This window comes from Gorilla gorilla, chromosome 16 (genome assembly GCF_029281585.2).
Source record: "Gorilla gorilla gorilla isolate KB3781 chromosome 16, NHGRI_mGorGor1-v2.1_pri, whole genome shotgun sequence".
Classification (NCBI taxonomy): Eukaryota; Metazoa; Chordata; class Mammalia; order Primates; family Hominidae; genus Gorilla; species Gorilla gorilla.
This window is the reverse complement of record NC_073240.2, coordinates 29,434,316-29,449,095: the sequence shown is the minus strand read 5'-3', so window position 1 is coordinate 29,449,095 and position 14,780 is coordinate 29,434,316. Positions and strand designations below refer to the sequence as shown.

Here is a 14,780-nt window from a genome sequence, read left to right as displayed (position 1 = left end):
CAGGCTTTTTTTCCTCCTCTCCTGCATAGAATGTATGAATTCAGATTTGCTTCTGGTTAGAAATTTTTCTAGTATAGTCTAGCAAATTTGTGTTGCACATTGGAGTGCTGTTGTGATTATACCAACGCGTGGAGGCACCTTGTGGGCACACAGGTCAGACTTTAGGACAGGGCCTTTCTCCATCTCGACTCTAGTGTTTTCTGTCACTCACTTGGTGGGTAAAAGGACCACCCTAGGCCAGGAGTATATAGATACATGGTTTCTGGGTCTTAGAGTGAGACTTTTCTCTAACAATCAAAGAGTGGCGTAGAATATTCTTGTTGCTGCCAGGGTGAGGGAAAATTCTCTCTCATGCTACATTTTATATTGAAAAAATCTCATGTAGATTCAAGCTTCAACGATACTATTGTAGTAGCTAAAATATAGCTGAATTTTGCTAACTGAGAATGTGGTTTTTTTGTTTTTCTAAAGCACTGGATTCGTTTGGAGATTTTCCCAGATGTTCTTGTTCATAGATTAAAAATGATCGTAGATCCTGCTGACAGTAGCTACATGCCGTCCCTGGTTGTAGTGTCAGGTAATTCAGTTAGTTTACCTAAAAAGAAGTACCTTCTATAATAAAGACGCCTTTGTTTGATTCTTTACCCATTTTTTCCTAGGTGGAAATTCCCTGAATAACCTTATTGAACTAAAGACAATCAATATTAACCCTTCTGACACCACAGTGCCCCTTCTGAATGACTGCACAGAGGTAAGTAGCTATGTTAGTGTTCCATTTGGATGATTTACAGATGACAAGGGAGGTGACTTGGCCATTTCTATACTAGCATTGAGCCCAGTTTTTCCCCGTTTAAATAATTGGTTCTATCTGTTTTAAATTTTGACACTTTAAAAGATACAACTTATTTTGTACAGCTGAATTTGCTGCTTATCAGTTCAGCTTGAAAAGGAAACAGATTTCATTCTCACTCTCTTTGGTAGCAGAGGTATACTTGGTAACTGCTCCTAGCAAAAGTTGTCATCAGGCATTTTAGGTTGCTGATTGCATCTGAACACTTCGGTTTTCATTAAATATCTCTTAGTTTCTGGTGGTTTTCCTGACCATATATGTGACGCTGAAGTTGCTTTTTTGTCGTCACACCTGTTGGCATCAAGTGCTGAACTTGTCACGGAGTGGCAATTTTTTGGTTAATAAGGCAACTTTCAAAATGAGTCTAAGTTTATCTCTGGAAAAGTTTGAAAGAATCATTGAAGGTTCTTTTAAACAGTACCCACATACTACAGATCAGCAATTCTCTCTCTCTCTCAAATTTTCAGTAAACCTTTCCATATAGGATGTCAGCATGATTTTTAATACATTAAATATATGTAAAATAAGACAAATTAAGATATTTTTGTTGGCCGGGCGCGGTGGCTCACGCCTGTAATCCCAGCACTCTGGGAGGCTGAGGCGGGCAGATCATGAGCTTAGGAGATCGAGACCATCCTGGCTAACACAGTTAAACCCCGTCTCTACTAAAAAAAAAATACAAAAAATTAGCCGGGCGTAGTGGTGGGCACCTGTAGTCCCAGCTACTTGGGAGGCTGAGGCAGGAGAATGGCATGAACCCGGGAGGCGGAGCTTGCAGTGAGCCGAGATTGTGCCACTGCACTCCAGCACTCCAGCCTGGGCGACAGAGCCAGACTCTTGTCTCAAAAAAAAAAAAAAAAAAAAAAAAAAGGAAAAGAAAGATATTTTTGTACTGCCTATACTGTTGTCTGGTGTAGACTAATTATACTGATAGATAAAAATATCAAATAGTTGATTTTTGTATTCATTTAAAGTTTATAACTGAAGAGTTTATTTTTTAATTATTAAATGTAGTTAACCATTCATTTTTTTAAAAAGTTTTATTTTAGTTTTAACCAAATAGTAATTTGTAATAATTTGTATTTATTTTTGGAGAACACTGTGATGTTTTGTTACATGTATACTTTGTAGAATGATCAAATCATGCTAAATAATGTATCCATCACCTCAAATATTTATCACTTTTTTGTGGTGAGAACATTTAAAATCCTCTCTTTTAGCTATTTTGAAATACGTAGTACATTCACAGTAGTTACCATTTATTCTGGAATGTCATGGAACTATTTCATAATACACTGATTCATTATAGCCAATACCAGTGGTGCTAATAAGTGAAGAAATTGGCAAACTATAAAAATGAAAGATAATATTGAATTTATCTGAAAAAATTAATCTTGAGTTTTAATGCATTTTACTGGTAACTTATTGCAGTGTAACCGAATACAGCCTATAGAGTGCCTTAGTTATATAGTTCAGAGGATATTTTTACTTTAGCCAAACCAGAAACTAAGTAATTAAATCAACAACGGAGATTATCATTCGTAAAAGATATCTTTAATCCAAGAAATTTTCAATTCAAAACCATTCATCCTGTGATACTTAGTGTATGTCATGTACATGAGAAATACGAAGCATTGCAGGTAAATGGAAAACTCCTGACCTAACCTGCATGCCCCCAGCTGACCAAAGAACTAGACTGTACCATTCCTGTGGAGCCACTGCATCTTAAGCATGGCCTTTGCTGTACAAATAGTTTGTTATGGGAATTTTCTTTTCTTTTTTTTGAGACTGAGTCTCACTCTGTCGCCCAGGCTGGAGTGCAGTGGCAGATCTCAGCTTACCGCAACCACCACCTCCTGGGTTCAAGTGATTCTCCTGCCGCAGGCTTCCGAGTAGCTGGGATTACAGGTGCCCACCACCTCACCCAGCTAATTTTTGTATTTTTAGTAGAGACGGGGTTTTGTCATGTTGGCCAGGCTGGTCTCGAACTCCTGACCTCAGGTGATCCGCCCACCTTGGCCTCCCAAAGTGCTGGGATTTACAGGCATGAGGCACCGCACCCAGCCGGGTTTTTTCTAACATGTAAACAAAAATAGAAAGTATGCTGGAACCCTCACAAACCTGTCACCCAGCTTCAACATTTATCAACATTTTGCCAGTCATGTTTCACTTTCTCCCTCCCACCTTACTCCCCTGCCTCAGCAAGTCCTAGTCATGATCTTATTTCAGGAGCACTTGCTTCAATATTCATCTCTGACAGGGCTTAACAAAATATAACCTTGGTACCATTATCACACCTCTAACAAGTACTCTTTTTTTTTTTTTTTTTGAGACGGAGTCTCACTCTGTCACCCAGGCTGGAGTGCAGTGGTGTGATCTCAGCTCACTGCAAGCTCTATCTCCCGGGTTCACTCCATTCTCCTGCCTCAGCCTCCCGAGTAGCTGGGACTATAGGCGCCTGCCACCATGCCTGGCTAATTTTGTTTTTGTATTTTTAGTAGAGACGGGGTTTCACCGTTAGCGAGGATGGTCTCAATTTCCTGATTTCGTGATCTGCCTGCCTCGGCCTCCCAAAGTGCTGGGATTATAGGCGTGAGCCACCGTGCCCAGCCAACAATTACTCTTTAATGTCATATAATATCCAGTCAGTGTTCAGATTTTCCTAATTATCTTGTAAATGTCCTTTTGCAGTTTCTGATTCAGATGATGTTTGCATTCTACACTACACTTAAGTCACTCTTGGTTTTTTTTCTTGCTAAAGAAAAAAAAAAACTGAGTAATTGTTTCCTGTAGCATTCTTCATATTCTCAACTTGGCTTTTGCATCCCTATGGTGGTGGTCAAGCTGTATTTCCTCTGAAATGGTAGATCTTGAGGTTTGAGCAGGTCGTTTAGGCAATAAAAAGTAATTGTTAATGTGTGCTTCCAGACGCATCCCTCTTCATTCACATGAAATACAGTGATGGAGGAATGTTGTCAGTACCACAGCAGGCATGCAGTCGGCCACATGGGGTGTGGGACATTTGCAGGACAAGTAGACCAGCTCCACTAAATGCATGGCAAAGTTAGAACAGAGGAAGGTTGGGTCTTGCTTGTGTTCTGATTTGAATGAGGCAACAATAAAATGACATGACATAATCAGAAAAGTTTGATCACTGTAGCATATTGGGTGATATGGGAGTTATTGTTTGTGCTATGATAATAGCAATGCAGATATGTTTTTCAAAAAATTCTGTAATTCTGGCCAGGCGCGGTGGCTCACTCCTGTAATCCCAGCACTTTGGGAAGCTGAGGCAGGTGGATCACCTGAGGTCAGAAGTTCAAGACCAGCCTAGCCAACATGGTGAAACCTTGTCTCTACTAAAAATACAAAAAATTAGCCGGGTGTGGTGGCAAGCGCCTGTGGTCCCAGGTACTCAGGAGGCTGAGGTTGGAGAATCGCTTGAACCCGGGAGGCAGAGGTTGCAATGAGCCAAGATTGCACCACTGCACTCCAGCCTGGGCAACAAGCAAGATTCCATCTCAAAAAAAAAAAAACAAAAAAAAAACCAGACCTCCTTAATTCAGTGATATATACTGAAGTTTTGAAACAGCATAATGCCTAGAATTTTTTAATGATAATCCATATCTGAACAAGATTGGTCACATGTTGGTAACTGTTGAGCTGGGGCATGGAGTCATGGAGTTCTTTGTACTATTTGTTCTGATTTGTGTATATTCAAATATGTTTTACGTTTTAAAAACGATGAAAGGTCTGTTACTACCTGACATTTAATATCTTCCTTAGTTAAAGCATCTTGGTTCAAGAAAGCTCTAAGACAGAAGAGTTTGCAGTCATTCAGTAAGGCTGTTATCCTATTTAAAAATTTTAGGAAGAAAATCAGTGAGTGTCTCATGCCTCAGGTAGACATCTTGATGAGTTGACCACTTCTTTTGAAGTAAACATTACTCAGATGTGGCTGCATTAACTTTGAGTAACTCAGTTGGTATTTCCAGAACTGAAGTAAAGGAGCTCTAACCGTGTGTACATGTTCGTGTCTCACACATCCCGTTCTCCAGTTAGAGGATCTAATATGCTTGATTCTACAGAGTCTATAGATCATGGTTTTTGTGTCTAGTATCACAGGTATATTGAAATTGCTATAAAGCAGTGCAGGAGCTCAGGAATCGATTGTAAAATCCATGGTCTCATCCTGCTGGGACGGATCCGTGCAGAAGAGGAAGATTTGGCTGCAGTTCCTTTCTTAGCTTCGGATAATGAAGAGGAGGAGGATGAGAAAGGCAACAGCGGAAGGTGAGAACCATTTGTTACAGGTGCTCACTTACCTCCCGCTGCATTCCTGGATCCTCACTTTTGAAAGGAAACATTTAATTAGAATGTGTCTCATACTGAGAGTCATTTTATGTCCACACGAATGGTAAATTACAGTTGTTTCCAAAAATTGTATTTTTTAAAAAATAAAGTGTTTAATGTGGAAACACATTATATTTAGAAAAATACCATTAAAAGAGGGAAATGAAAATGTTTAATATCTCTACCTAAAATATCACTGTTACTATTTTGGTATATATCTTTGTAGTTTTCCTTTTTTTCTGTTACTAAATGTATTGTCCTACGGAAGTTGTGTGGTATATTTTAAAGCTCTTTTTACTAAGTATTTTATCATTAACTTTAAAAAATATATTTATTTTTTATTATGGTGAAATATATATATTGTTTACCATTTTAAGTGTACAATTCAGTGGCATTAAGTACATTCATATTTTTGTGCAACCATCACTATTGTCTATCGCTAGAATTTCCATATGATTAGTCTTCAGTCCTGTAATTTTTGAGTGCAGTATTTCATCTTATGACTGTTCTCATTTACTCACTCAATTCCTTATTTTATCTGAGCACTGCGATGATGACTGTTGTTGTATTTATTCATTCAACATCTTTTGAATGCCTACTGTGGGCCATTCCCAGTTATGTGTACTGGGAACACTGTGATGAACATGCAAAATAAAACAAGACAAACACATGCATCAGTGTGCTATTAGGGCTTTGGTAAGAGGCAGGAAGAAGTGCATGCAGCCTTGAGAGTCTGCATTGGAGCATTGATCTGTCAGGACAAGGAAAACTTCCCCCCAGGCCATACATACAGAAGTCAGAATTACTGAAACAAAGTGGACAGGCAAGGGCGTTTCTGATAGGGAAGACAGCATACCAGAGGAGAATGATATCTGCGAAGTTTTTGCATGCTTGTGCATTTCCCAGGGCATGTATCTAGAACTTGCATTTGCAGGGGCTGCTCTAAGCCTTGTTTACCATCCCAGCAGCAAACAGTGGATAATAGTGGATAATAACAATGGAGGATAATCAGTGTCCTCATAGAAGTTGTATTTTCCTAGATAAATTGCTGAAAGTGAAATTGCTAAGTCAAAGGGTATGCAAAATAAATGGATATGTTGTTAACATTCCCAAGGCTCTTTGGATTGCTAGTGTGACCGGGGCCCTCCAGACAGGCACAGGAGGCAAGCCGCCAGTGCTGGCTAAACTCTGTTGACCAAGACACCCTGTGCTCTAAGTACTCTGCAGCGTTGACATGAGGAGACAACAGAGCACTGCCCTGTGCCGCTGTTGAGCACGTTATATAGACAGAAGTGGGGGGTAGCAGTTCTGGTAATAAATCAGGTTATTCTAGGGCTCTGTGATCTTGGCTTTGGATTCTGTCCTGTTTTATTTCAGAAACTTTGTGTAGAAGTTGAAAAGAAAATAGTATCTATAACATTACCTTATCTAGAATATATGTTATACTATATGCTATAGTTCAAACTGATTGCATCTGTAGATATTAATTAAATAGGGACAATAAAAGCTCACTTAAATAAGGAAGTCATTGGGATTTTTAATAAAAGGATTATAGATTAGCATTTTCTTACTCAGTAGCTACTAAAATGAATTGGACAAATAAAATTATTATTTATTTATTTTTTGAGATGGAGTCTTGCTCCGTCACCTAGGCTGGAGTGCAGTGGTGCAATCTCGGCTCGCTGCAAGCTCCGCTTCCTGGGTTCACGCCATTCTCCTGCCTCAGCCTCCCGAGTAGCTGGGACTACAGGTGCACGCCGCCATGCCCGGCTAATTTTTTTATATTTTTAGTAGAGACGGGCTTTCACCGTGTTAGCCAGGATGGTCTCGATCTCCTGACCTCGTAATCCGCCTGCCTCAGCCTCCCAAAGTGCTGGGATTACAGGCGTGAGCCACTGCGCCTGGCCATGAAATTATTAATACATATATTGTATATGTGGAATAACCAAAAATGTTTTGAGCTTTACTCATTGATCAGATTTTTGTGTAATTGAATATATTGTCAAAAGAAAAGCTAGATATTTGATTGTAATGGGTTTTGTTCTGGTAAGATCTTCTTAATTAGCTAATAACTTCAGAATGAGTCAGTGGCCCAGGCAGTCTCCTTCTACAGGGCTGCCACCCAACTGGGATGTTCCCACACTGACCACGTACAGCTGGCCTCCACTCTGGCTGATTGATACTTACATGGTGCCAGACATTAAATATCTTGAATATCAGTCCTGGTTTCCCATACATACATGCATACATATATGTGTGTATATATATGTGTGTATGGAAAATATATATATATTTTGAGATAGGGTCTCATTCTGTTGCCCAGGCTGGATCGCAGTGGTATGATCTCAGCTCACTGCAACCTCTGCCTCCCGGGCTCAAGTGATTCTCCCACCTCAGCCTCCCAAGTAGCTGGGATTACAGGTGTGTGCTACCACACCTGGCTAATTTTTTGTATTTTTTTTGTAGAAATGAGGTTTCACCGTGTTGCCCAGGCTGGTCTCCAACTCCTGGGCTCAAGGAATCTGCCCACCTCGGCCTCCCAAAGTGCTAGGATTACAGGTGTGAGCTACTGTGCCTGGTCCCCATACATATTTTTAAGTAAAAATGTATCACAAGATATTTCAATATTTTGTGCTTATGCTTGCTCACTTGTGCCTAGTATTGGATGAAAGAGTTTTCCACTTTTATTCCAAAACATGAAATTTTGAACCCTTAAAATAAATATTTATTAGTATATAATGTGTGAACAAAGTGATACCTGTCTGGAAGCCGTCTGGTGCCTTTGGGCATCTATCTTAGCTTATAAAAATAGAGCAAAAGCAAACACAAAGGTGAAAACCCCAAACACAGAAGAAGCACTTCCTTAGCACCTGGCATCAGATCATCAGCCAAGAAAATCTAACACTCCTGTGTACTCTTTTCAAGTTGCAAGAATTGGAGTGTTTTGGATGCTGTTGATTAAACTTCTAACCTGCTGGGTGTGGTGGCTCCCACCTGTAATCCCAGCACTTTAGGAGGCTGAGCAGGGAGGATCACTTGAGCCCAGGGGTTCAAGACCAGCCTTGACGATATAGTGAGACCCCGTCTCTACAAAAAAAATGCAAAAATTAGCTGGGCATGATGGTGCAGGCCTATAGTGCCAGCCGTTCGGGAGGCTGAGGTGGAAGGATTGCTTGAGCCTGGGAGGTTGAAGCTACAGTGAACCGGGATTATGCCACTGTATTCCAGCCTGAGTGACAGAGCATGACCCTGTCTCAAAACAAAAAATAAACTCCTAACCTGTCGAGGGCAGGTCAGGAGATAGATGAGCAAGGTGGAAGGAGCAAGCCCTCTGGGAAGGACAGGAGACAAGGACTTTCAGCTTAGCTGGCCGATGATCAGGTGCCTCTGGCCGGTGTCCAAGCATTTTACATCGGGACATGTGTCTGTATTAAAGTAACTCCATGGTCATGTGGCCACATCCGTTTTATTCTTTCTGTGGGAAAATAATTGGCCAAACAGCTGTCTAGATTTGGGGACAGTGCTGCAAGGCCAGACCCAGCATGGCTCCTGGGCAGGTTTCCTCAGTGTCTCTACAGTGCCATTTGTAGCAGCTGTGCGTCTGTTTCCATGGCTTGGAATGATTCCCACCCATGTTCACGTTGGTATTTAAGATGAAAGAGAAGGCCTAGTGTATCATCGTTTTCCACCAAAAATAAAAGCTGAAATTAAGTGCTAGTATTAGAAGGTGGCATGGTTGTATCTAGAAAATTTGACCCTCCAGAGGACTTACTCCTGTACATGCTTGAGGTTTTATTCTATTAAAGCAAAATTTTAAGAGTTTCTGAAAGTAACCATAAAACTTTGAGTGCTTGAGGTTGCTTTTCTTTTTACTTTTTAAATGTTTTATGCTGAATAACCTCTCTTTTCTTTTTCTTTTTTTTTTCCGTTTGGTTAGCCTCATTAGAAAGAAGGCTGCTGGGCTGGAATCAGCAGCTACGATAAGAACCAAGGTGTTTGTGTGGGGCCTGAATGACAAGGACCAGCTGGGCGGGCTGAAAGGCTCCAAGGTACAGCCTGCTCCCTGGGACCCAGCAGGGTGGGGCACTCGGCAGCAGCCACACCTCGTGAAGTTTCTATAATAACTTTACTCTCTATATGTTGTATTGTTACTTTACACGAACTAAAAGACATTATCAAATTACCCCTCAGAAGCGTCTCTCCTTGAAAAATTTCACTTTAGGTATAATTGTCTTATTGCGGTCTTGTAAACTAGAAAATAAACTTTTGAAAAGATTTGACAAGTGCATAGATGAAAATTATAGACTATCAATAGGTGTATCTTGCCTTCCCTACAATAAACACTTTTGACTATCATGAACAAAATAATGTGTAAAAAGGCCGTAGTGCCCCACAGATGAGCAAATTGTTGTCTCTGTCCTCCAGGTGCTTTGCGCCTGAGATTCTTTAGGGTGAAGTAGCTTGCACAGAGAGAGAAGGCTTTGCGAGCACAGAGAAACAAGCAGAATGCACATGTGTGCGCATACACACTTGCCTTATTCTCTGCAGGGCTTGTTGTGGGTGGAGAGTGCCATGATCTCATTCACCTTGTCAGTAAACCATGAAGCTTGCACGGGAAGCCGTGCCATAGCCTCTGTGTTCACAACGTCCTTCATCCCCTAGGTACTTGGATGAGAGGTTAATTTGTATTTTGAGTTGCTTAGGAGAAAAAGACCATATTTTGAAAAGAATAGGTGTAAGAAATGATGCATTTGAATTGGAGTTGAATTCAGCATTCCTTGTATTACTTAGTGTCTCCTGGCTGAGGAGCCACAAAGCAAATTCCTCTAAATTTTATTGCCCAGAGGCACTCTCTGTGTTCACGTGAGCTTATGCTTCCTGTTAGTATTCTGTGAGACATCACATCATACGTTTTCTTTATTGCCTGCCCTATTGAGAAACTGAGAAATAAAGTTAGAACTCATTCATTTGAACTTTTTCCTTTCAAGGTGCAATTAGTTTTTATCTGTATTGGAGCAGTCTTGAATTGCATTTGTGTTTCAGTCTACCTGAGCTTGGTTTGGGAAGTGGACAGTGGGCAGTGAGCTGTGAGTGTCTCAGCTGCGGGAATGCAGGGCTGTCCAGAGGTCCCTGAGGTGCAGGCCATTGGTGGGAGCCTATGACCTTGCTCACTGCCCTACATGGAGTTTTCACTTCAAGGACAGAGTCGGTGTTCCACGGTTGTGATGAAAATCCTTTCTTCCACTGCAGTAGTGACTATTTCACCCATGGAATCATAAAGGTTTTTTAGACAAAGGGCCCTAGGAATTTTAAATTACATCCAACTACAATGGGAAATTCAAGCATATGATTTCTTAGAGATGTCAGAGTCAGAATCAGAGAGTGAGCAGGACGTGACTTGAAATAGGGCATAGTCTACAGGTGTGTGTTTTTATCTTTACATTATATGCATAGTCATCCCTCAGTATCCGTGGGGGATTTGTTCCAGGACTTCCTGTGGATACCAAGATCTGTGGATGCTCAAGTCCCTGATATAAAACAGTGTAGTGTTTGCATATAACCTATGCACACCCTCCCAAATACTGTATATCATCTTCAGATTACTCAGAATACCTAATACAATGTAAATGGTATGTCAATAGTTGTTATATTACATTGTTTAGGGAATAATGGCAACAAAAATATCTACATATTTAGTACACGTGCAATAAAAAATATTTTCAATCCATGCGTGGTTGAATTCATGGATATGGAACCCATGGATACAGAGGACCAACTGTATTTTATTTTTCACTTTCTACTATGGAACTGTTCAGATGTACCCAAATAGAGTGAATAGCTTCATGAACCCTCATGTCCCTGGTACAGCTTCCATAGTTACCAGCAGCTGTCTACGTTTTTCTGTCTCTATCCTCCCATTCCCCCAACTCTGGTTTAAAGTAAATCACAGTGTATCATTTCATTCTTAAAATACTCCAGTGTGAATCTCTAAGGGATAACCAATGCCTTTGGTTAATGTAACCATGCATATTAGTAGTACAGTCATGCATTACTTAATGATGGGGATACATTCTGAGAAAGTTTTGGTTGGGTGATTTTGTCATTGTTGGAAAATGATAGAGTGTACTTAACACAAAGGTAGATGGTGTAGCCTACTACACACTCAGGCTATATGGTATAGCCTGTTGCTTCTAGGCTACAACATGGAACTGTATTGAATATGGTAGGCAGTTGTAACTCAGTGGCATGTGTGTATTTAAACATGGAAAAGGTACAGTAAAAATACATTGTAAAAGATAAAACATGGAACACCTGCATAGGGCACTTACCATGAATAATGGAGTTTGCAGGACTGGAAGTTGCTCTGGGCGAGTCAGTGAGAGAGTGGTGAGTGAACGTGAAGGCCAGGACATCACTGCACGTTACTGTAGACTTTAGAAACACTATATGCTTAGGCTACTCTATACAAAATATTTTTCTTTCTTTAATAATAAATTATTTGTAACTTTATGAACTTTTCACTTTTTAAAAAACTTTTTGACTCTTGTAATAATACTTAGCTTAAAACACAAACACATACAGCTCTGCACAAAATGTTTTCTTTACATTCTTATGCTGTAAGCTTTTTTCTATCTTTAACATTTATTCTTTTACTTTTTAACGTTGTTGTTATAAACTAAGACCCAAACACATACATTAGCCTAGCTAGGATCATAGTGTTGCTCTCTTTCACCCCCACAAAGGAGCTAGCTGTCCTTTCCTGTGACAGCAGTGCCTTCTGGAATCTCTCCTGAAGCACCAGCCGCAGGCTTTTTACAGTTAGCTTAAAAAACAAAAAAGTAGAAGGAATGCACTCTAAAAGAATGATAGAAAGTACAGGAGAGTGAATATATAGCCCAGTAGCAGTAGTCTGTTATCATGGTGAGGTATTAGGGATTGTTGATATGTAGCTGGCAGCACAGAGGCTTGTTGACACCAGCATCACCACAGACACATGAGGAATAGGTTGTGCTGTGACGTTGTCACGGCCAGGACACCACTAGGCAGTAAGGATTTTTCAGCTTCATTATAATCTACTGGGACTGCCATCGTATATGTAGCCTGTGGTTGAGTGAAATGTTACACACTGCATGACTGTAATTCCTTGTATCATATAATAAGGTAACATAATTTTAAACATGCAAGTAAAATTTTCTTTTCTTTTTTTTTCATTAAAAAAATTCTGTTGTAGATAAAGGTTCCTTCGTTCTCTGAGACACTGTCAGCTTTGAATGTGGTACAGGTGGCTGGTGGATCTAAAAGTTTGTTTGCAGGTATGATTATTCTAATCTTAAAAAATTTTTAAATTATGCTTGGCACCAAAAAACAAAAAAGTTTTTAATGTTGTGAAAAGTGAGTCCTCTCCTGGCTGTTGTTCCTTGCAGTGACTGTGGAAGGGAAGGTGTACGCCTGTGGAGAAGCCACGAATGGCCGGCTGGGGCTGGGCATTTCCAGCGGGACGGTGCCCATCCCACGGCAGATCACAGCTCTCAGCAGCTACGTGGTCAAGAAGGTGGCCGTTCACTCAGGTACAAGCCAAGCACCATGAAGCCTGTGCGGGGCGGCCTTTGCTCCTGCTCCGTTGTTAACCAAAGCCCTAAATGGTGTCCTTACATTCTTTCTTAAGTTTTTACTTAGTAGGAATAAAAATTGGATAATGTAAATCTCTAGGTGGTCTAGAATTTAGTTATTGCTGCTAAATCAAGTTCTTTGCCTAAAAGTAGGCTGTTTTTCTGAGAAAGAGTCTATAACTTTCTTCAGATTCCCAAAACCATCTATGAACCCAAGTAATGAGAAAGATCCTTTAAAAGAAAATGAAACCACTCTTTCAGTGTAGGGAGTGTTTATTTTGGAAGCACCGTGCTAGGCCTCTGAGGAACGGAACTGAATTAGACACAAAGTTCTAATTCAGTTCATGCCTATGCTGAACGGGGCTCCGTGTAACTTGCATAACAGGAAATCCAAATGATGGTGGCTTAAGCAATATAGAGTTTTACTTTTCTCCTTTGTAAAAGTCCAGAGGTGGGGTCGGAGTCTGTCCAGCAGGGCTGTGTCTATGAGGAGTGCTGGTCCTTTGTGTCCACCTTTGTGGGAAGATGGTCTTAGACTAGCTCTCTCCCACAGAGTCCAGGGCCAGGCCTGGCAGAAGAGGCAAGCACCACACAGTGTGCCCTCCTGCCCGCGCAGCCCCCTCTCCAGAGCCCCTCCGAAGCCCCACTCATTTCAGTCACCATCTCCTGGGGGCAGAGGAGGCTGGGAATTAGCTGAGCACTTTAACATGGGGGTTCTGTTGGTAAGGAAGGGGGAGAATGAGGGTTGGGGGAAGAAGCGGGGTCTGCTGTGATGTTCTCAAAGCCCAGGAGTTGGCAGGAACTCACTGTATAGGAGTGGTCATGCCTTTAATCCTGAGGCAGGTTGTATGGACTTTGAGAATATTCCATGCTGGGGAAAGAGCATAAGCTGACGTGTTTTGGGAAGAGTGAATATATTGCATTAATCGCAAATGATTGAATAATTTCACTGTTGAGGTACAGTTCTCAAAAACTTAAATTGACACTATTTTTACATTTTGTCTAATCACAAATTATTTTTACTTTTTTCATCTAAATTTTGATTTTTTGTGTATTTAACATAATAGGAACCCCATTAATAATCAGTATTATTTTGCCTCTTTGCAAATTCTTTCTAGAGTTAAAATTTGTAGTTTAGTGAAAATTCACTTATTTGGCACATATGTCCCAGAAAGCTTTCCTGCTAACTCTGCTGTTGATCCTGTTGAGTTACTCATTTATTCAGCTCACGCTCATTGAGTGTGTGCTATATGCCAGGCAAAATAGGGAGCCAGCTATGCTGTGGGCTTTCTGTTCCCTGCCCTTTGGCAATCTGTGTGTCTGTGAATGTTGCAGGTGGCCGGCACGCGACGGCTTTAACTGTCGATGGAAAAGTGTTTTCGTGGGGCGAAGGTGACGATGGAAAACTTGGACACTTCAGCAGAATGTAAGGGTACTTTCTTTAGTCTCATTTGCTAATAAGAAACTGTTTCTGACTGATACTCTTGAGAATTATTTTGCAGAAAATTAGAATAGAATAGATTATAGAAATGGTTCTTAAACAAAATTTTTTTAACACGGTTGTTTGTGTTTTGGTCTCACCGGTTCTGCTTTAAGTTTTGATAGTTGATCTGTGGATCCTGTGTTGACTACATGTGGATCAGTATAGATGTCTTTTTTCCTTCATCTCTAAGAAGTGACAGATTGACTGTAGAGAGCTGATTTCATCTTGTTGTAGGAACTGTGACAAACCAAGGCTGATCGAGGCCCTGAAAACCAAGCGTATCCGGGATATCGCCTGTGGGAGCTCGCACAGCGCAGCCCTCACATCCAGCGGAGAACTGTACACCTGGGGCCTCGGCGAGTACGGCCGGCTGGGACATGGGGATAATACGACACAGCTAAAGCCCAAAATGGTGATTATACGCATTTTTGTTGCTTGCAGAAAGCTTACCATCTGAAGATGTCAAGAGAAAATAAGCTTCGAG

General features: G+C 40.8%; 1 protein-coding gene across 4 annotated transcripts in view; it reads left to right on the top strand.

The window, feature by feature from the left end:
* HERC2 (HECT and RLD domain containing E3 ubiquitin protein ligase 2) overlaps positions 1–14,780 on the top strand; it is a 207,605-nt gene that overhangs the window by 128,165 nt on the left and 64,660 nt on the right. For all 4 annotated transcript variants that reach the window (XM_063698424.1, XM_031002065.3, XM_031002064.3 and 1 more), the window contains 8 exons: positions 472–577; positions 660–751; positions 4,968–5,143; positions 9,141–9,252; positions 12,435–12,516; positions 12,628–12,771; positions 14,149–14,239; positions 14,531–14,708. In XM_063698424.1, the coding sequence (XP_063554494.1) occupies positions 472–577; positions 660–751; positions 4,968–5,143; positions 9,141–9,252; positions 12,435–12,516; positions 12,628–12,771; positions 14,149–14,239; positions 14,531–14,708 (981 nt within the window). The remainder of the gene's footprint in view (positions 1–471; positions 578–659; positions 752–4,967; positions 5,144–9,140; positions 9,253–12,434; positions 12,517–12,627; positions 12,772–14,148; positions 14,240–14,530; positions 14,709–14,780) is intronic.